The sequence below is a fragment of the Tyto alba genome, unplaced genomic scaffold, assembly GCF_018691265.1.
Source record: "Tyto alba isolate M040663 unplaced genomic scaffold, T.alba_DEE_v4.0 Super-Scaffold_14, whole genome shotgun sequence".
Classification (NCBI taxonomy): domain Eukaryota; kingdom Metazoa; phylum Chordata; class Aves; order Strigiformes; family Tytonidae; genus Tyto; species Tyto alba.
In genome coordinates this window covers 859,256-880,271 of record NW_024881276.1, presented here as the reverse complement: position 1 = coordinate 880,271, position 21,016 = coordinate 859,256, and the positions used below count along the sequence as shown (strand labels likewise).

General features: G+C 46.1%; 1 protein-coding gene across 1 annotated transcript in view; it reads left to right on the top strand.

The window, feature by feature from the left end:
• Positions 1-21,016, top strand: part of ATP10A (ATPase phospholipid transporting 10A (putative)) — a 122,615-nt gene that overhangs the window by 49,602 nt on the left and 51,997 nt on the right. Inside the window, exon 3 of the mRNA XM_032982462.2 lies at positions 17,171-17,256. Coding sequence (XP_032838353.2) covers positions 17,171-17,256 — 86 coding nt within the window. The remainder of the gene's footprint in view (positions 1-17,170; positions 17,257-21,016) is intronic.

The window sequence follows — 21,016 nt, the reverse complement described above, 5'->3', positions numbered from 1 at the left end:
TCATCTGAAAGCTAAGCTAAACCCAGCAGCTGCCATCCCCTGTGAGAAGGTGCGTGTATCCCTCTGAGAGCTGGTGGAGGTAGGAGATGCATTTTTTCTTTTTTCTTCATTTTCTCCTAAGAGTAGACCTTTGTTCAAAACAAGCTGGTACTAACACGATTAAGCAGGTTTAGATAAGCCTTTGTGGCTGCTCATTTACCTTGTCTATAAAGCACATTTGAATTTGGTGTCTGCCTGTTTGGGAGAGTTCATTTGCATGCAGAGTAGCACCAAAATAACTCATCGGTCTGATTTCCTCACAGGTCAGTATGTGAACCCTTCTGGAATATGTATAAACTCAGATCCTGTGTGTACTGCAGGCACGTTTGCTCATCTGTGCCAGCCTGGAAGCTGGGCTGAGCTGACAGATCCAGCTTTCATTCCAGCCCTACCTGTTCTTGCACAGTGCTGGAAGCATCCTGGGTACAGCTGGGCTTAGAGGAACAGCCCCACAGCTCCCTGTTCCAAGCGTGGAGCCATTTAACCCATCTCCTTCTTGCCCTGTGAGTCCTAGGCAGAGCCTGGTCCAGCATAGAGGAGAAGTTTGCTTTCGAGAAGGGCTGCACTGTAAGCCTGGCTGCTGGGGGCTCCAGGCTGCTCTCCGTAATAGGTACTTTGGGAAGGGCAACTCATGCTACTTGCATGAAAACAACTCACAGGACAGCCTTGGTGTCTCAGTGCAGATGTTCCTTGTTGCAGGTATTCTCCCTCAAAAAAATATTTCTAAAAAGAGGAAATAAAGCACTTTTCAATTTCTGGGTTAGCCTAAACTGAGCTAAATTTTCTTGTGCAGCCATCTGCATTGGTTAAACTAGCCCGATTTGAGAGAACGGCTGAAGTTAAACCAGCCCAACTCCCAGGCAGACCAGTAGTTTTCAACTCACCTGCCGATACGAGATTCTTATCTCAAAGACTCTGACTGAGTCTTCTAAAGCAACACAGGAATGGGCATAGCTATAGGCTCCCGCTTGCTCCTTGTCCCACTGATACCCTCAGGCTAGCAGCCACCTGAAATTAGTGGGAACAGCACACGGTTAAGTGGATGTGAGCTAATCAGCACGTTCAGTGTTGTCTAGACTGTAAGTATTTTAACAGGGTAGAATCAGGCCACGAGAGCTGTCAATGTCTCTCTAGCATCTTTTGGGGGTTATCCCCTGTGCCCTTCTTTTTTGCAGTATTTTGAGAAGGTTCACAAGGCTAGGAAAAGTGGCTCGAAAATTCCAGATATGCACATGTTAAAACAGCAGATTAGTGCTCCATCCCACACATGTTGCCAAAATTAGATTTCCCTGAGGGAAAAGAGAGTAAAAAAAAAAAAAAAAATAACCAAACAAGCAAAAGAAAACAATGTTTTTCCCTATGCACTACCAGAATATTAAATTGTGAAGTATTTTTTTGAGTGTTACAGTTCAGCTGAAGACTTTAGGGAAGCAAGTCTTGTAAGAAGCCTTGGGTTGGTCAGTGCCAAAGGCGAGCATGTCTCACCCCCCGAAGACCTGTCAGAGGTCATGCCTTGAGCGTTCGGTCGACTTTGGTTGAGCGTCGAACTGCTATGAAAAGGTCTGCACCTATATGGTGTCTCTTTTTGGACGGTGCCGTGTTCAGAGATGACCTGTGTGCAAACTGTGGGCATGTCTAGCTAAAGAGGAAGCAGCTACTGTCTCGCTTAATGGAGAAGCACACGCAGAGCAGCTGCGTGCGGAGCGGCCCGGTCAGAGCAGGACCCGGGTCAGTGCTGTGGCACGCCCTCGTGCGAGCTAAAAGGCCTAAAAGAAGGCTGAGAACGGTTTTTTACTCTGCCAGTCCAAGTGCCATTTTACCGTGGCATTTAGTCAGCTGTCTCACGCTGGGAGGTAGGGGGAATAAAAACCACAAGAATGATGGTTCGCTTCCTCCTTGGTGGTCACCTTTGAGCAAGGTTATCAGCTCTTTCTAGTTTCCATTGTGCAGGTGTCCAGGCCGCAGATTTGACTGTCGAGAGAGCTTCATTAGAGGGACAAAGAATTTGAATAACTGTAAGAGAAAATTTGGGGTATCTTAATCTAAGAATTTGGGGCGGGGCAGGGTGCGGGCGTGGAAGAAAAGTCCAGTTCTGAAGGGGATGAGTCACTGACTTTTACCCTTGGCATTGGCTGTTTGTTTTGGTGTTTAAATATAGGTTAAAGGGTCTAAACTGATGAATCTAGGTTTGCATGTCCTGGCTGCAGAGGACCTCCCATCCCTAGGGTAATCCTTCCAGCACCGGTGGAACAGCGGTAAATCCATGTAAGGCAATGTACTGTGCCAGTGCTTGTGCTGTGTCTGACCTCTAGAGAGGCAGGACATTGCATTCTCTGTTTCGATAGTCCAGCTTCTCTCTGTTCTGACGTTTCTCTGAAAAAGCATTAGAAAACAAGAGAGCATTTCAGGTCCATAGAGAAAAGAAAATGCTATGCTGCTTTTCTGTTATAGAGAAGTAAACATTTACGTTTAAAACAAGTTAAGAAAAGACTTACCAATTAGTTTGTGGGTGGTTTATTTGTTTGTTTGGTTTTTTTTCTTTTTCTTTTTTTTTTTTTTTGGTCATGCCTTTTCTGCTCTCCTAGCCTAATTCAGTTTTGCTGAACAAAAGTGTATTTCTGGAACTGTTTATTCCTTAGCCATACATTGGCCTGTCAGCTGGCAACAGGAAATATCTGGAATGTCTGTTCTCAGAATGAGATTCTGTAGTATAATGTTGAGAACTCCTGATTTTAGAGCCAGGATTTTTGAGGTGGAAACACATCATGCTACTCCTCTCTCTGATACCACAACCCCAGTTGGCAGGATCAGTGGTCGGGAAAGGATGAAAAGGCCTTCTTCTCCAGAGCTGGAGGGTTCACAGTATTAAGCTCCATGTAACCCCAGCTATGATGGCATGGTCTCGCTTTCCTTTGGAAGCACTGAGGTGGAAAAGGCGTCTGCTTTTCTGCCAGAAAAGGCAGAGCAACAGAATGAGGAACTCCTGTATTTATCTCAGCATCCAGGATGTGAACCTTCATCCCACTTCTCTTTTCTCCACCTGCTAACCTCCAAGTCTTTTACACGTTTTAGTACCGATAAGGCCACGGATGCCAGTGGAAATTTGCATTAAAATGTTACTTACATGGGAAGTGGCTGGCCATATGTCTCAAAACTGATATTTCAATGAATTCATTAAAATTTCCATTCATTGGTTTATCCTCAGGTTCATACGTTCAAGCTCTGCTATGACTCTGTGATGGTCAGACACTTTACATATGCATATATTCTTGTGGGAGAGAAAGCTATGATTGTCCTGTGGGTACGTGACTGGAGAAGATACTGTTCTCCCCACATAAATACAGTGCTTATGCTTCCATTTGTTTCTGAATTAAAAACGTCGGTAGTGCCTGGAGATTTATAGGCAGCAGTGCTAATACACTAATTCAGCTTTCTTAATGACACAGTAATGGACTGGTTTGCATCAAAGCAGGGAACACAGCCTTTTGGCTTCTGAGAGAAAGAGAATTTGATGTTTAACACACAACATGGATAGAAAGCATGTATAAGTTTTTATAACTGTTTACCAGCCTCTACTTAACTTTTCCAAGCTTGTTTGCTTATCATATTTTTGGCCTAACTTGATTAAATACCAGATGCAAAACCATGCCCCAGAAGGCTAAGTATACTCATAGACCTGTAGAGCAAGGTGGCCTGTCTGGCTGAGATCACAGGGATCTGACATGCAGGCTGTTGCAGTGTAACAGGAAGGGATAAAAATTACTTTCTCCTGCTACTAACTACATGGAGGTGAGTCTTGTCAACTCGTAAGAAATAAAAAGCAGTGGAGGATCTCCTGGTGCTCCACAGGAAGCTGCTTCAGCAATCTTTGATTGAGGTAGATAGCTGATAATGACATGAAAGAAAAATCGCACAAACTATTTTATTTATTGACGTTCCCCCTGTTGGTCTTATTCCTGACATTTGTCCTCGCTGATTGCACTTACACATCTCACATTTATTGAATTCTTATAATAAGTATTTGCATAAGAATCACAGAATCATGCAGTAGTTTGGGTTGGAAGGGAACCTTTAAGCACCATCTAATCCAATACCCCCGCCACAGGCAGGGACATCTTTCACTAGATCAAGTTGCTCAAAGCCTTGTCCAACCTGGCTTTGAACACTTCAGTGACAGGGCATCCACAACTTCTCTGGGCAACCTGTTCTAGTATCTTACCACCCTCATAGTGAAAAATTAATCCTTATATCCAATCTAAATCTACTCCCAGTTTAAAACTGTTGCCCCTTGTCCTGTCACTGCAGGCCTCGGTAAGGTCTCTCTCCATCTCCCTTACAAACCCCTTTCATTTATTGAAAGGCCTCAGTGAAGTCTCCCCAGGTCCTTCTTTTCTCCAGCTCTCTCAGCCTGTCTTCACGACAGAGGTGCTCCAGCCCCTCTGATCATCTTTGTGACCCTCCTCTGGAGCCGTTTTAACCACATCCATGTCTTTCTTGTACTGGAGCCCCCAGAACTGGACGGAGTACTTCAGGTGGGGTCCCACCAGAGCAGAGTAGAGGGGCAGAATCACCTCCACTGACCTGCTGGCCACGCTGCTTTTGATGCAGCTCAAGGTATGGTTGGCTTTCTGCACTGCAAGCACACATTGCCGGCTCGTGTCCAATTTTTTATCCACCAGTATCCCCAAATCCTACTCCACAGGCCTGCTCTCAATCCTTTCATCCCCCCAGTCTGTATTGATACTGGGGATTGCCCTGATGCAGGTGCAAGACCTTGAACTCGGCCTCGTTGGACTTGATGAAGCTCACATGCGTCCGTTCCTCAAGCATGCCAAGGTCACTCTGGGTGGCATCCCTTCCATCAGGCGTATCAACTGCACCACTCAGCTTGGTGTCACCTTCAAACCTGCTGAGGGCGCGCTCAGTCCCACTGTCTACGGCGCTGAAAATAGTGCTGGTTCCAGTCCGGACCCTCGAAGGACACCACTCCTTACTGGTTTCCACTTGGACATCAAACCATTGACTGTAACTCTTTGGACATGGCCATCCAGCCAATTCCTTATCCATCTAACGTCAAACCTAGATATCTCCGCTTTAGCAGCAAGAATTTTGAGGAGAAATTGTCGTGGTTTAGGCCTGGTTGGCAGCCAACCACAGTGCAGCAGCTCTCTCTCCCTTCCCCTCCGGCAATGAGAAGGGACAGAGAGCCAGGCTTGGGGTTCAAGATAGGACTGGGATGGGGGAAAATCCCCCTTTATGATCACGAGCAAAAGGCAGACTCGTTAGGGGAAGAAAAAAAGAACATACATTTATTACAGACACTAACAACACGTAACAGAGTAGGACAGTGAGAAGCATTGCCACATCTTGAGAACACCTTCCCCCCACCCCTCCCTCCTTCCCGGGCTCAGCTCTGCTCCCGATATCTCTACCTCCTCCCCCAGTGGCGCAGGGGCAGGGAATGGGGGGTGCAGTCAGTGCTGCCACTTCCTTCATGTTCGGTGAGGGGAGTGTCCGGAACTTGTTCCTCCTGCTCCATCGTGGTCCCCCTCTCACAGGAGACAGTCCTCCACAAACTTTCTCCGACATGAGTCCCTCCCACGGGCCACAGCGTTCCCCACACTGCTCCGTCATGGGTCACCAACTTCCTCCGACTGGATTCCCTCCCACGGCTGCAGCCCTTCCCGAGCTGCTCCGGCGTGGGACTCCCCCGCATGCTGCAATCCTCCCAGCGCTGAATTACAGCAGCGGGGCTGCCTTTTCCCATGAGACCCCGGCCTTCTTCAGGCACAGAACCTTGATCAGATGAGCAGGAACAACAGGCCATAAATCAATGTCTGCTCCACCGTAGATCTCCATGGGTGGCAGGGGGGGGCCGCCCTGCCGTCTCCCCACAGGATACAGGGGGGTCTCTGCTCCGGCACACCTCCCCCCTCCTTTCTTCCTCCGTTCCTCCACTGACCTTGGTGTTCACGCAGCTGCAGCAACTCCTCCTCACAAGTCCGACTGCCCGTCACCACGTCCCTTCTTAAATACGTTATCGCAGAGGCGCAGCCGATTGGCTCAATTTCCCAAACAGAAGTGGAGCTGACGTGGAGCTGGGGGAGCTTCGAGAAGCTTCTCACAGGGGGCCGCCCCGATAGCCCCCTCCCCTGCCACCGAAAAACTCCACCACTCACTCACCCCAGGACAGAAATGTATCAAAAGCCTTGCAGAAGTCCAAGCAGATTACATCTGCCCAGAAGATAAGGTGGCTTGTGAGGGAAGCCCGCACAAGAGTAATGGACTCGGTTGTTCTGCTGTACTCCCACTAAACGGGTCCCATTCGTGCGTGTTTTCGTTCCACACTTGACTGAACGGAGTGTACCGATTGCCAAAGACAAGGCGGTGCGGGAGCTCTGTGAGCGCTGCGTGTGCCTGAAGCGGGAGGCTGGCGAGGGTGCTGGAGAGGGAAGCGGACCTCGGTCCCTGCCCCGGCGGTACATGGGCATCTCCCTCAGCCCACCTGGCCGCTCTGCTGTCCCCTTTTGGAACTGGCAAGGCCACCGTGAGTTTCTTCTCTTAAGTTCTATGCAACCAGCTGGTGTCTGTAAAAGTTCACCGTTGAGTTTGTGAGAAGGTGTTTTTTCACTTTGCGGCTGGAGTCTTCAGCACGCGATTGAAAAGGGACTCGCTCAGTAAAACAGACAGTAGGTGAGAATAGACGGGCCAGAGTTCTGCAGCCATCCCAACTTCCCCCGTGTACCGTGCGTGCCAACCGCAGGCCTGCTGCCCCCAGACCAACTGCTGATCTTCACAGCTGCCCCTCAGCCGCCCCGCAGGGCTATGACAGAAAACAGAAACAGCTGGGATTGCGCAGAGAAGGTGCCCTCTGAATGCCGCGTTTGCCTAAGGAGGGTTAGCAGGGCAGGCGTGTGATGGTGAATGGGGATAGAAGACACAACTCCAAGCGAAGGCGGCATGCCACTGTCCAGCTCAGGGTGGTTTTACTCAGCTATACAGCCTTCTCGCGCTGGAGATGCCCATGGAGAGGCTGACAGATCTGTGACAGTGCTGATATGAATGCTGCCCTGCAGTATTCGGAATAAAAGGTGTCTTTTCACTAGGACTGCATCTTTCCCTCTCTGCTCTCCTGCAGCTGGCAGGGCCCGGAGTCTCTCAGTTCCTTGGGCTGTTGCTGGAGAATCCTAGAAACGTTTCTTAAACATAATGCCTTGCAAGGTAAAGCTCCTTTTATCTCCATTCCCTGTCTTCAGATTGACATGGGCTTATCACGCTGTGGTGGTGAACTGCATCCTGACACTACACCTGCTACACTTAGGTTTCACTGTTCATAAGGAAAACCCTTCATTACCAGCCACCCTCTCTCCTGTCAGGGCTCGGATGTTCTGGTTTTTATTTGTGGAATGATGTAAGAGGTGCTTGGCATTTCCCTCTTCTGGTTGAAGGGTCTTAGTCCTTGCCATTCCCATTTCTACTGGCAGAACTTCATCCCACAAGAAGTCAAACTGGCCAGCGGCCCAGACTAGAGCAAGAGTAGGCCAAGGTATATTCCAAAACTGACCTGAGCTGTTGTGCTACTAAATTAAAATGACTGTGCAATGCTTCTGCCACTAATCAAGTGCAGTTTTCTTCCAGCAGTTACGAAATGCAGCAGAAAGACTGTTAGAAATGCCTCCAGAAAGGGGAAAGCACTGGAGAGTGGGGAGGGTTGCATCCTACCAAGTGTCTGGTCTGTGAGCGTGAAGCGAAAAGCCTCAGAAGGAGCCGTGCGGGTTGAGCCCGTGGGAGGCTCGGCCTGGGGGTTTAGTTGGAGCACTGAGCTAATGCTGAGGGTGGTTCTTCCAGACTGTGAACCCATTCATTTATTTCAGCGGCTGGAATTTGGAAGAGGCAGAAGCCGCTTTCTCAGTTGTCCAGGTCTGGGTCTGACGTTCTCTGTTCCCTTACCGCTCTCCAGCGCCGCTCTACTCCCTGCTCCAGTGCGTTCACACCGCTGTCATTCTGGGTGCATGGCTAAGGGTGGCCCTCATCCCGAGGGATGTGAGAGCTTGCATGTCTGTATTTTCAGCATTGCTGACATTTTGGGGGGTACTCGTGTCCCATGATTGACTAATACCAGTTTCTTCAGCTGTCTGTCGTGGAATTATTGAGGTCTTCCTTGGCCTTGCAAGCAGCACGTTTCTTTTCCTGCAGGCAGGCTGGGTACTGCGCTGTTCCCTCATGCTATTTTCTACAAAGTGAAAAACTTCTTACTTAGGTCAGCCAGAGGAAGATCGGTCCCCTAACATCCACCTGGCTTGCTCAGCTGTTCCAATGTTTCTGAATACTTACCGTCTCTGTTCCATTTAAACAAACAGTACTGAAAAAAATCCAATTATAATTGTAGTTGTCAATGTGGAAAACAAAGCTATTAAATTCTGATGTACGACTGGATCTGTTTAGTTCCTAAATGGCATAGATCAAACTTTCTTCCTTTTCTCATGAATTAGTGACACAGATAAATTCTGCCAGAGAGACTAATGCAGTTTAGACATTAAAACATGTCACTCTTTTAGTATATAAACAGTCTGAATGCCTTGGGTACATAAAATCAATATGTAAGTCCAGTGGCACACTAATAAAAGGTCAGATTAATTTTATATGCTAAATGCAGGGTACTGCTATATAAAGCAATAATAGGATGGACCAATGCATTAGGAGGATGCATTCTTATTGCTGTTAAAAGCTTTTAAACTGGAAAGCGGCTTTTCTGGCTGAGGCGGATTTTTGTCTATTAAATATTTCCTTGGAGTTGTCCCCACGACTCCCTTTTTGTTTCCTCCAGGCGCCCACGCCAAACCAAATCCCAGAGCCCTCGTGCGGCGATTGCAGTGCAGGGAGAGGGCCGGGTCCGGCCCCGGCAGAGCCAGCAAGCCCAGAGTGCCAAGCGGCTCGCTGTCCCTGGCACCCAGGGGTGTCCTGGGGCGCCCGTGCTGTCCTGTTGGAAGGAAGGATTCGGCATGGAACTGGGGTTTTGTTGTGGTTTGGGCCTGATCGGCAACCAACCCCCGCGGCTAATCACCCTCCCTTCCCCCTCCCCACCTGGGAATGGGGGAGGGATTAGAGGGGCGAAGGGAGACTTGCAGGCTGAGATAAGAACAGTTTAATAATGGCAATAAAATAAGAACAATAACGGTGATGGGGAAAACAAAAAGAGATATATAGACAGGTGATGTACAGCGTAATTGCTCACCACCCGCTAACCAATATCCAAGTTCCTGGCCAGCGACCCTGAGATACCAAGATCCCACAATCGCAATCCCGGAAGCGATAGAGCTCCTTCCCCACCACCCCTCCTTTATATAGTGAGCACGACGTTCCATGATATGGAATATTTCACTGGCCAGTTTGGGTCAGGTGCTGTGGCCGTGCTCCCTCCCTGCTCCCCGTGCCCTTGCGCACGGGCAGGACACGGGCAGTCGGAGAGTCCTTGAAGTCTCGGCAGCAGCTGAAAACATCAGTGTGCTATCAGCATTCTTCCCATACCAAACCCAAAGCTAAATCCAAAACACAGCACTCATCTAGTCCCTGAAAAGGAATATTAACTCTATTTCAGCCCAAACTAAGACAGGTTTCTGCAGGACGGAAGTAGGGCAGGTGAATAAAGGAAAGCATCTTAGTAGCGATGCATTATTAATATCACTAGCAGGCCGTTAAATCACCCGTACAACACACGTTTTATCGAGGGGGATGTGCTGTTTGAGCACTGTAGCTCTCTCACTCGCCCATCTGGCAGAGCAGCATGCTTTGCCTCTCGGACTAGGAGAGTTTTGTGAGGTTGCCAGCAGAGTCGGAAAGGTTGGCGTTTCACTGTAGGGTTTCCGAGTGCTCTTACCGCTGAAGCTCCAGAGTCGTGTTGGAGAGAGAGAAATTCAGTTTCCTTTTTTTTTGTGACAGATTTCTACAGTTCCTTCATCCATCTCTCTGTTGGTTTCCCACTTTGTAGAGGCGTTGTAGCATTTCCTTCCACTGAACACTTTGCCTTTTTAGGATATAGGTTTTTCAGTGGGCGATACATCAGTAGTCACCTGAGAGATAAGGGACAGTGATTTATTTTAAGGAAAATTTTAAAGAAAGCACCCTTCCATTATGTTTTCTTCTCCTGTGTACATTTGTGCTTCCCCCCAGAGACACAGCTCAATTTTTGCAGGCATAAGTTACTGTTTTAAATTGAACTCTTTGCCAGGTTTAATATGTGGAGCATTGTTAAAGCCCAGTCACAGAACCCTTTACATCTGCAATTTAACTTTAATTTGAAATTCAACTCTGAAGGAATCAATACTTAGCAGGTTTTTGCAATCTGACTAAGTCTGCTTACACGAGGAAGATCAGGCTTTCCATTGCTACATCTAGAGTAAGAATGAATTTTCCTAAGTTTTAAGAAACTGGGAGAAGTGGGAATTATGGATAGGATGTTCAACATTTTCCTAGCAAGAAGATTCCTGAAGAAATTAAATATATATTCTGTGAAATACCTGAGTACATAACATACCTAATATAAGTGTCACTGTGTGTCCTTTTGACAAGTTTCAAACTTTCAGAAATACCTATGAGTTCCTAAAAAGTCAGCAGTTTCTACAGAGGAAGGCAGTGAACTAAGGTTATTTTGACAAAATCAAAATGTGATGTCAGATATTTGAGGAAAGGCAGTTTGTTCGTATTGAAGTAAATCCTCTCTTTTTTTTTTTCTTGTTTGTTTTTTTCTTTTTTTCATTTTGATATGACATAATATGGCAGAAGAGTGAAGCAAGAAGTGGTCTTCACTCCTCTGATGTATCTTGTGCATCGTTCCGTACATGCAGAAACCTTCAAGACCTGTTTTCAGTATTATATTGGTAAGAAAGTGTTCTTAACACTAGAGTGAAGTGGATAACTTTCGGTCACTGAAGGCTTCTGAATGCAGGGTACGGCCCCCCCCCAGAGTGGGGATATACCTGATTGCATTCACGGTTGACAAGATCATGTATTTCCTCATTTCTGCCTTTCCGGAGCTCTCAAACCGTGCGGGAAGAAGGGACTGAAACCTCTGCTTCTCATCTTTCAAGACCTTGTTGTGACTTACCCCCCGAAAAGGAATCGCGCTGTGCCGCGGTGCTGACGGCAGCAGGTTCCTGGTGCTGGGCCAGCGGCCCTGCGGCCCTTCAGGCAGCGCGTGCCAGCCAGCCGGCCCTGCCCTGCCCTCGCCACAGCAAAGGCAGCCGGCCGTTATTTGCTGGCTTTACTCTTCGGAGTAACTTGGGTCCTGTTGCCAGCGGGCAGGCAGCCCAGCCTGGGAGCCCCCTGGTAGAGCGGGGTGGCAGCGTGACGCTGGTGCGAGATTCAAACCCAGCGCGCCTCTGAAACACCCGCAGAGAGCCGGATTGGTGCCCGCAGGGGTGATGCTTGCGTCCATGCTTACCGCGGCAAAAGAAAAGCAGGGGCAATACTGAAGGTTTGGAAGCTGTTGTGGTTTGGGCCTGGTTGGCAGCCAACCACAATGCAGCAGCATTCTCTCCCTTCCCCTCCGGCAATGAGAAGGGACAGAGAGCCAGGCTTGGGGTTCAAGATAGGACTGGGATGGGGGAAAATCCCCCTTTATGATCACGAGCAAGAGGCAGACTCGTTAGGGGAAGAAAAAAAAGAACATACATTTATTAGAGACACTAACAACACATAACAGAGTAGGACAGTGAGAAGCATTGCCACATCTTGAGAACACCTTCCCCCCACCCCTCCCTTCTTCCCGGGCTCAGCTCTGCTCCCGATATCTCTACCTCCTCCCCCAGGGGCGCAGGGGCAGGGAATGGGGGGTGCAGTCAGCGCTGCCACTTCCTTCATGTTCGGTGAGGGGAGTGTCCGAAACTTATTCCCCCTGCTCCATCATGGTCCCCCTCTCACAGGAGACAGTCCTCCACAAACTTTCTCCGACTTGAGTCCCTCCCACGGGCCGCAGCGTTCCCCACACTGCTCCGTCATGGGTCACTAACTTCCTCCGACTGGATTCCCTCCCACGGCTGCAGCCCTTCCCGAGCTGCTCCGGCGTGGGACTCCCCCGCATGCTGCAATCCTCCCAGCACTGAATTACAGCAGTGGGGCTGCCTTTTCCCACGAGACCCCGGCCTTCTTCGGGCACAGACCCTTGATCAGATGAGCAGGAGCAACAGGCCATAAATCAATGTCTGCTCCACCGTATCCCTCCATGGGTGGCAGGGGGGGGCCGCCCTGCCGTCTCCCCACAGGATACAGGGGGGTCTCTGCTCCGGCACACCTCCCCCCTCCTTTCTTCCTCCGTTCCTCCACTGACCTTGGTGTTCATGCAGCTGCAGCAACTCCTCCTCACCAGTCCCACTGCTCCTCACCACGTCCCTTCTTAAATACGTTATCGCAGAGGTGCAGCCGATTGGCTCAATTTCCCAAACAGAAGTGGAGCTGACGTGGAGCTGGGGAGCTTCGAGAAGCTTCTCACAGGGGGCCGCCCCGATAGCCCCCTCCCCTGCCACCAAAAAACTCCACCACTCACTCACCCCAGGACAGAAGCGAATGAAAGGACTGATCTGTTAGAGCCTGCAAGTGCTCCGGTAGTGTGGACGGCACGGGCAGAGGGATTTACACCAGCCCCTTTTGCTCAGGGCAAAGGGAAACAAGGATTCAGTTTCCTTTTCAGCTTCAGGGAAGCCAAATCTGAGTTTCTTGACCGGTAGATACCATGTATCTCTCATGCTGTTGCTATTTCACTGTTTCAAAGAGAATTCCGGATTGATTGGCCTGGAGGGAGAGGAGCACCGGGGGGAATAAGGTTGTGTGCAGCCTTAGGGTGTCAATGCAGAAGTAAAAACTTTTGAGTTTCGGTTGCTCGTTCTTTTTTTTCTGTTAAAACAATTGAATGTGGCTGACTTTGCCTAGACTTTGACAGACGTGGCACTCACATTTACATTTTTCAAAGTCGGCACTCTGCTGAAACGAGTAAAATCATTTGTGACCCTTCTTTTAGATTTCTTGTTTCTCCGAGTGACCCCCTTTCAAGCACAGTGTTTCTGTAACGTCTTAACAATGACCAGTCTGTGATCCAAATTAAGCACTACCTAGTAGTAGAACGCAAGCAAGATACTTTCCCTTACTTTACAGGGACTTATCCTTAGAATTGGTCATGGCAAGTGAAGTAGACACTGTAGCAAAAGGAGAACAAGTTATTTAACAGAAATACATGACTGACATGAACAGAATTTCGCCCTGGCCTTTGCCATCCATCAGTTTTGTGAAATATGCTGGCGAACTTACTTGCAGTCAGTGAATCTCTCCCAGGTTTGTAGCAACCAGAAAGTGAGTTGCTCAGATCAGTGGTGCACAAGGCACAAGTCTGGGACACATGCAGAGGTACCACGTAAGAAATACGATACGTACATTCAGAAAAGAAAAAAAAACGCCTCCGGCTGCCTTTTGTGAGTGACCTGTCCTTGTTGATGTGCACTGGGAGACCATGAGAACACCAGATAAGTCAAGTTTGTGGGACCATTAGGCACTGGAAGGCTTCGATTCAGATTGCAGTCTGTCTGGGCGTGGAGCTTTTCACCCCTCTTGAGGCTGGGGACAGCTCTAACGCCCAGCAGCAATGGAAGTGGGAAGTAAGACACTGAAAATCAGGCACATGGTGTAACTGCTGCACAAAGGCCAGGGGAAATGCTAACTCTGACCATATTTTAATCTTGGTTTCTGTGTCTTAACAGTGATGCAGAAATGCACTATAAGAGAAAAATTAAATGTAATGGTGAAGAGCTTAATTTTTTTCATGGACTTTTACCCAGAAAACAGCCCAAGTCATGATTTGTGCACCGTAAAAGCAACACTTTCGAGTTTAACTTTTGCCTAGCTGCAGCTTTGCTTAGCTGTTAATACGTGAGAACATCATCACCGTTTGTTTCATTTGCTGCTGAAGTGTGGCCATCAGCATAAAAAAGGAACAAAACTTTGATCATTGTGAACTCTTACGTTAACTTTGTGCTTTTTTATAACCACGGAGCGCAGTCACGCACAGGCCGTGCTTAATGTATTTGTTCATTGTTGTGGTTTGGGCCTGATCGGCAGCCAACCACCGCAGCTAGTCATTTACCAAAAGGCATTTTCACATCAAAACAGTGTCATCAGCTGTAACGTGCCCTGTATATCTATGCTTCAGTTTCACAGGGAAAAGATGGAGCTATTTGACTTATTAATAAACCAAAGAGCTTTCGCTATAAATCAGAATTCAACAGCGTTGTTTCCTTACGTAAACTACGATTCTAATGGGAATTTCTCTCCTCCCAGATATTACCTGGTGAAGGACCATAATCACATATTTCAAGTTAATTGTAACACAACACAAATATACAGACAGTTAGATTTAATAATAAAGGACTTTTAGTTCCAAAACTGAGTCATAAATGAAAGAACCCAAGAAACAAAGATGGGAGATAGACTATTGTTGCATGGCAGTGATGGAGAAGTCAGGTCGGTTTAGTTCTTTCTGACCCTGACAAGGTTTCTTTTTGTGAAGGCTTTCACTCTAGATTTTAAGGAGATTTTTTTCTTCTTATTTATAAAGTTTCGGGCTTTTCTGGCAGGCTTTCTTAGCAGAAAGGGAATTCTGCAAAGGAAAGTCTGCAAACTTCCAATTGCTTTGGAAGTTAATGTGTCTGTACAGCACTGAAACTGTGCTCTCTCTGCTGAGTTCAGCAGCCAGAGAAAACCTGCATTTTTGTGTGTTGGGGTTTATTACTGGGTGTCTCTAGGATTCCCTCAGGGGCATTCATCAAAGGTGCAAAGATTTCTTTCTTTTCTTTTTTAAGACCACTGAATGAAAATTTGTGCTAAACTAACTATTATATATAGTATGTTATCAGAAAAGGACAAGAAATGTTTACGTTTCCAGTCTTTTCCCTCTAATTTACAAGTGCAATTTAAGCTACAGTGGTGACTCTTCTTCAGCACAATCCTTAGGCAGACCAGACAGCATATTACTGAAACACCTTGAGCAATGTCTGTACATTATTTTTCCTGTACATTTTTTTTTTTTTTTTTTCCTGCCAGGGAACATACCAGGTCAAGGAAGTAAAAGATCACGTTGTAGGTCAGCAGAGCAGGTGTTACATAGAGAACATGGGCCTTCCCAGCACAACAAGCTTTGGTGTGACTTAGTAGAGCTTCACCTTCTCCAACAAGCTCAAGTAAAGCCGTCTGCCAGGTGGTACTGGCTGCTAGGGTAGTGTCTGGGATGTGAACCTTTGCTGGGGCACGGACACGGGCAGGCTGTGTACAGTTTAGGAGCTGTAGTAACAGATTTCAGGTGGCAAGGCCTGAAAGCTTCATGGCACGTGTTGTAGCCAGTGATTCCTTCCTTGGGACTGCTGGTGTCTGTACCTGTCCGAAGTGAGCAGCCGGGGAGCAAGGGCCAAAGGAGGTGAGCGTGTGGCTTTACATCTGCTCCGTTCTACAGCCTAATGATGTCTTAGATACCTCTGCAGAACTGGGTACTTCTGAGCATTCCCAGCTTCAGTCACCTAGAGAAACTTAGGGCTGACCACGAGAAATAGCTAATGAGCTGGATTCCCAACAGTAGCTGGTGCTGAGAAGATCATCTGGATTTCTCTCTAAGGCTCAGGTACTTGACTGCCCACTTTGATGTAATGTAGGGAGTCTGATTCTCAGCAGAGCAATCTTATTCTTTGCTCAGAGCTCTCCTTTGCTTTACTCCTTTTTGTCCCTCTTGTTTACAAGCTGAATTCTGCATGTAAAAGTGATTCTTTCCCCCAGTGGGCTGTAGCTGTCTCTAAGTGACAGCCCATCTTCACGGTTCTCTTTATGATCTCTTGCTCCTTGAAAACACAGGAAAAGTTTCCAAAAGTGTCAGGCGTGGGTGGTTTGAATTACCTCCTGTATGCTGCAAGTCTGTCTTTCTTCCAGGTGTAACTGGTGGGAAAATGAAGGAGGGCGTTGATGGTGATGCTGACATATCCTCTAGTTTATTTAATCTCTTATTTAAAATCCAGTTTCTTTGACCTCTTCTGATGAGAGTCAATATGAAAAAAAAAAAAAAGAGACACTTGAGTGTTTCAGAGAATCTGGCAATAAGATTGTGTCTGGCCTTTGTTACTGATTCTGTCAGGTGTTCCCACAGTGTGCTCTAAAAAGTAGTGATTGGGGTCTACAGCTGCTCAGCAAAACCATTATAAAACATAACACTTGCAGTGTTATCGCTATTGAAAGCTTAATAATATGATAATTCACAATTGGTTCTTTCATTCAAATGGTGTGCAAAGCAGTTTTCTAAAGGCAGTCCTCCTTGATGGAGACAAACAGCCTTCTCAGCAGCACCAGGACATATATCTCTGATTTCACTTGCGTAGTTTGCTTGGTCTGGAAAATAAGTGAAAACCTTGATTTTTATTTAACAAAGTCAAGCAAATATGCTGTGATAGGATGTTTTTCCTCAGACACAACAAGGTGCTAACTACAGGTAAACATATACAGTCAGCAAAAATACCAGCTTCAGACTGATGAGCTAGAGAATCAAGGTTTTTAAGTGTTAATTAGGAAAAAGTTGCTCTGCTATATGTGTGTAATTTACTATAGTACATTAATTTATCTATGCTGGCATAAAGCAATTAAAAGTCTCACTAGTATTTCAAAAGCTCATATTAGCTTTTTCATAATTGGCAGTATATTGACTTATGTTGTCCTGGGTTTTCAGCAGATTCACTGAACATGAAGTATAGCGATACTATTGAATATTTTGAGCCTTCCCAGATAAATTTCATTTTTCCACTCCAGTCCAAATTTGTTTGACTTCTAGACTTGGCATTTTTTATCTAAGGCTTTTAGAAACTTGCATTCTTCCACTTGCAGAATAAAAAAAGTCATCCTTCTAAGGGAGAGTTTGGAAGGCATCTAAGGAATTTTGCTGCCCATGTTCCTTTGATTTTCAATGCCAGCGGTCCGTGTCATTCACTTGATTATTTTTGGTAGAAAAAAAAAAAAAAACCTGGACTGTAATATATTATGAAAGCTAGAAAATAAATAATTTTGGCTATGATTCGCAAGTCTTTGCCCTTAGTAATTAACACTTTTACTATTCCAGGACTCAGAATTTGACCCCTTGAAGTTCACCAGTGTCATTGAATGTGAGAAGCCAAACAATGACTTAAGTAGGTTCCGAGGTTACATGTGAGTATTCCATCCAATATCCTTCAGTATACACTCCTTTTGTCTAATGTGGAATAAAATAAATGCTGGTTTGTTTTGGCCTGTGTTCTGTAAGTTGCATCATCGTGACATTTAAATAGGGCTGCATATTTAAGGCTCTTTTAGAGGATCCTCACTTCAGGGTGAAACGGGAGCCTCACGTTTCCATTCCTTAGGGTGGATTGAGTCGTCAGCTTTGATCAGCTTGCACTCCAGAAAGGAATGAACGGCGCAGTGCGCTTACAGACACTTCTTCCTTTCCTTCTCCCTTCCCTTCCCTCCGTGGATCAAAAAAGCCCATCTGGAAATGGGAGGAAGTAGAAGACCGGTCCAGGAGAGCCAACAGGCGAGCACAATCTGTTGTACGCTGCTTTTATGAAGACGGGTCTGTTTGATGTCTCTTCCAGTATGAGTGTCGTTGAGGAAAATCAGAAGGCAAAACTGGTATTTCTCCAGCTACGGAGGTATTCCTGTCCTCTCGTTCAGACAAAATCCAACAGTTGGCTCACACGATGGGCATGCTTGTACATTAGCACACAGAATGACCTACGGCCACTGGACTCGATTCTAAGCAAAGCAAAGTGCATTAACAGGGTGCTTCTCCCTGGCCGGTCAGTCCTGCTCAGAAGCAAATGTTCTGGCAGGTGCAAAGCGCTTTGCTTCGAACGTAGCCAGGACTGCAGGGTGCAGGCATGCCGATCGTGGGGACGTAGAAGGTGCACTCTTGCATGGCTTATTTTTCTCCAGTCTGTAACCACATGGGGAGTGAGAGCCCAGGGTATTTAATTTGTGTCTAAACTTTAATGAAGAGAGTTCAAGAGACACAATTTCTGTTTAGAATACAATGATTTATCACCCCTATTAATTAGGAGTGATAAACAGTATTGAATTGCGTAAATGGCACAAGGTAAATTGCTGGAGCTCGGGGAGTTTTTTATAGGGATGCTGTTTACCACCTCAGCTACTACTCTCAGATGTCACAGATTGTGTAGGATGTACTGTCAACTGGTGTAAATCAGGACAGTTTTTTTCAAACTGCGTGAAGTTGTCGTGTGGGAAAACGTGTTTCTTTCTTTCTCATCACAAAGCCCTACAGTTCATTTAAAGACAAAGGTTTAGGATTAGATATTACTGCACGAGGGTGTGTAACTGTCTACATCAATAGAGAGCCTGCTTTCCTGCAAAAATGACATTTTGAGATATGGAAATGGAACGTTTGGCAGCTTTTCTAGCACACTTCAGATGTGTGAATCTTAGTCCCCAATTTATTGAGCAGAGGTTGAATACTGTAGAAGCTATCCATAAATTTGTCTTTCGTTATCTATTTACTCATGTACTCCATGTGGAAAATGTCTGTAGCATGCAAGTTACAGAACCATTTGGACTACGTAGCAGAAAACATGGCAGTACCTTTTGGAAGGCTGTTGTTCAATTTTGATTCTATCTAATCTTCTTTATATTTTAATGTTTTACAAATGATGTGAATATCTTTTGACACAACGAAAAGCCAAGGCATCAGTTTTGAATCTGGCAGAAAGCATCAGGTGTATTTCCAGGTCTCACAAGCTATGGCTGCAAGCGATTTACAGCTAAAGGACCGTGGGGTGTTTGAAGTAAAGAGCAGGGACCAACCTCTCAACAAATAAACTCTCAGTCTCCCCATTTATCATTTATCAAGGCAGAAGGCTTTTTCTCTCCTCTTTTTAGATTTCCTTCACTGGTGTCATGAAATCCTGGCTCTATTTCAAATCCTACAATAGCCAGGTGAATAGTAATTAGCACATCTGAATTAAAACACGTCACTGCCATGCCTAGCTCCGATCGTAACTCTTGTCCAAAAGTCGTCACTGCTTGAAAGAAGGGTTCAGATAGCTCCCAGCTGATAAGGGCTCAACTGAGAATAAATGTGACTGAGATATTTAAATAGGGATGCTATGAAATAATAGACTTCCAAGGGATCTGTATGTAGAACTGTGCTGAGGCACTACTGTCAAAGTTTGCTTGAGGTTACCTAGTAGGTTTGCAGTTTTGATTAAGATGATTTACTTCTGTTGGAAATATGACGAGCTCCTTCGGTTCTAATGTCTGTGCTGACAGGTCTTTCGGGGAGTAGAAATATTTGTGTGTGTGTGTTGTAAACAGGTAAAAATTCTGTTCCCCACAGTTATTCTGAAGTGCGACCACTATAGGTAACCAATGTAGCACAGGCAGGCCAGGGTAAAAGGAGACATGAAAATAAAAAATCACAAAAATACTGTAAAATACACTGATATGGGCCTGGCCCTATCATGTATCTGCAAAAGTGTAGCATGGACTTTACGACATACGGTTTCTTCAGTTATATTGGCACAATCTGCATTGAACACCCTTTGGGTGTGCAGACAGGCAGGCAGACTACCAGTTCTACTCAGGTGCTTGCTTTATTACTGTTTTGCAGTTTCTGTACCCTCAGATATCCCAAGTACATTTCCTCATTTTTATTTCCCCTAGAAGAAGTCTTCTGTGTAAGAAGAGTAGAATAAAACCTACCGTGCCACCTGCCTATATCAGTCTAGGCAGATTATGTACAGTATGCATGGCAGACATTCAAAAATCCCATGCCAGGTTCCAAAAATAACAAAATTGGCTTCAAAAATCTTGTTTCTAGCTTTTTGTGTGTGTATGGACAAGGGAAAAGAAGTAGTAGTTGTCATTCTGGCTTTTTAGCTTTTCTCTGAAAGTAAAACTTTTATTATTAGACAAGAACAGGAAACTTTATCAGATCATAGCAAAATAAGTATAGCAAGGGATTATGATAATAATAAGAAGAATACATATGTGTATTTCTATTTCAAAGCTTGTCATAAGATAACAAAACCAAATTAAAATAAAACGTTACAATTTTTTAAGAAAAAAAAAGTATAAATCTACAAGTGATGTCTCTTTAGTATGCTATAATGACACCACCTCTCCTGGAGGGGAAAAAAAAAAAAAAAAAAAAGTAAATTTCATCAGAATTGAGAGTCAAGAATTTTCTGGCGGGTGATGTGCACTGAGACTGTGTTTAAGATTGTTGAATATTTTCTTTGGGAGTGTCAAGCCTTGGAAAGCAATGCCATTTGCTTTGTAAGATACTTGAGAACCCAGAAAGTGCAAGAAAGCGCTCTCTTTTGAAAACGGTTTTGATCTGTCACCATGTTACTTAATGCTGGAAACCACGTAGCAAGGAGAAATACAATAGAAGGCTGAACTGAGCTAGCCTCAGGCTTATTTTTTGCGTTGGGGTGCGAAGCCGGGAGGCTTGTTCCCACACAAACCCTTCCAGCGTGCTGCAGGGAGGAGGTGGCTGACCGCAGCTGCTCTGCCCCTGCCCTCTGCTCTGTGGTGGGCGTGTGCTGCAGATGCCCGGGGGCTGCATATCTGCCGTGTCGTCTTGGGAGAAATTGCAGAGGAAAAGAGCAGAGCACCTGCACCTGCCAGGGCGTTTGGGCCTCGCGTTCCAGGCGGCGGAGCGGCTTCAGCCGGCCGCTCTTTTCAATACTGACAGGGAAAAGTTTCCTTCTACGGCTCCAAGGTTACACTGGCCTGAATGCAGAAAGGGGACAAACAGACTGTTCAGCCTTTGTAACAAGCTTAAGGTTTCTGACTCTGCAGGACTAGAAACGGGATCTAAGCCATCTCTCCGCCCGGACGTAAAGTTACAGCCTTGGCAGGTTTGCTGTCAAAGTGAGCAGTTTTATCTAACTCTAGTTTTCCTTATTTT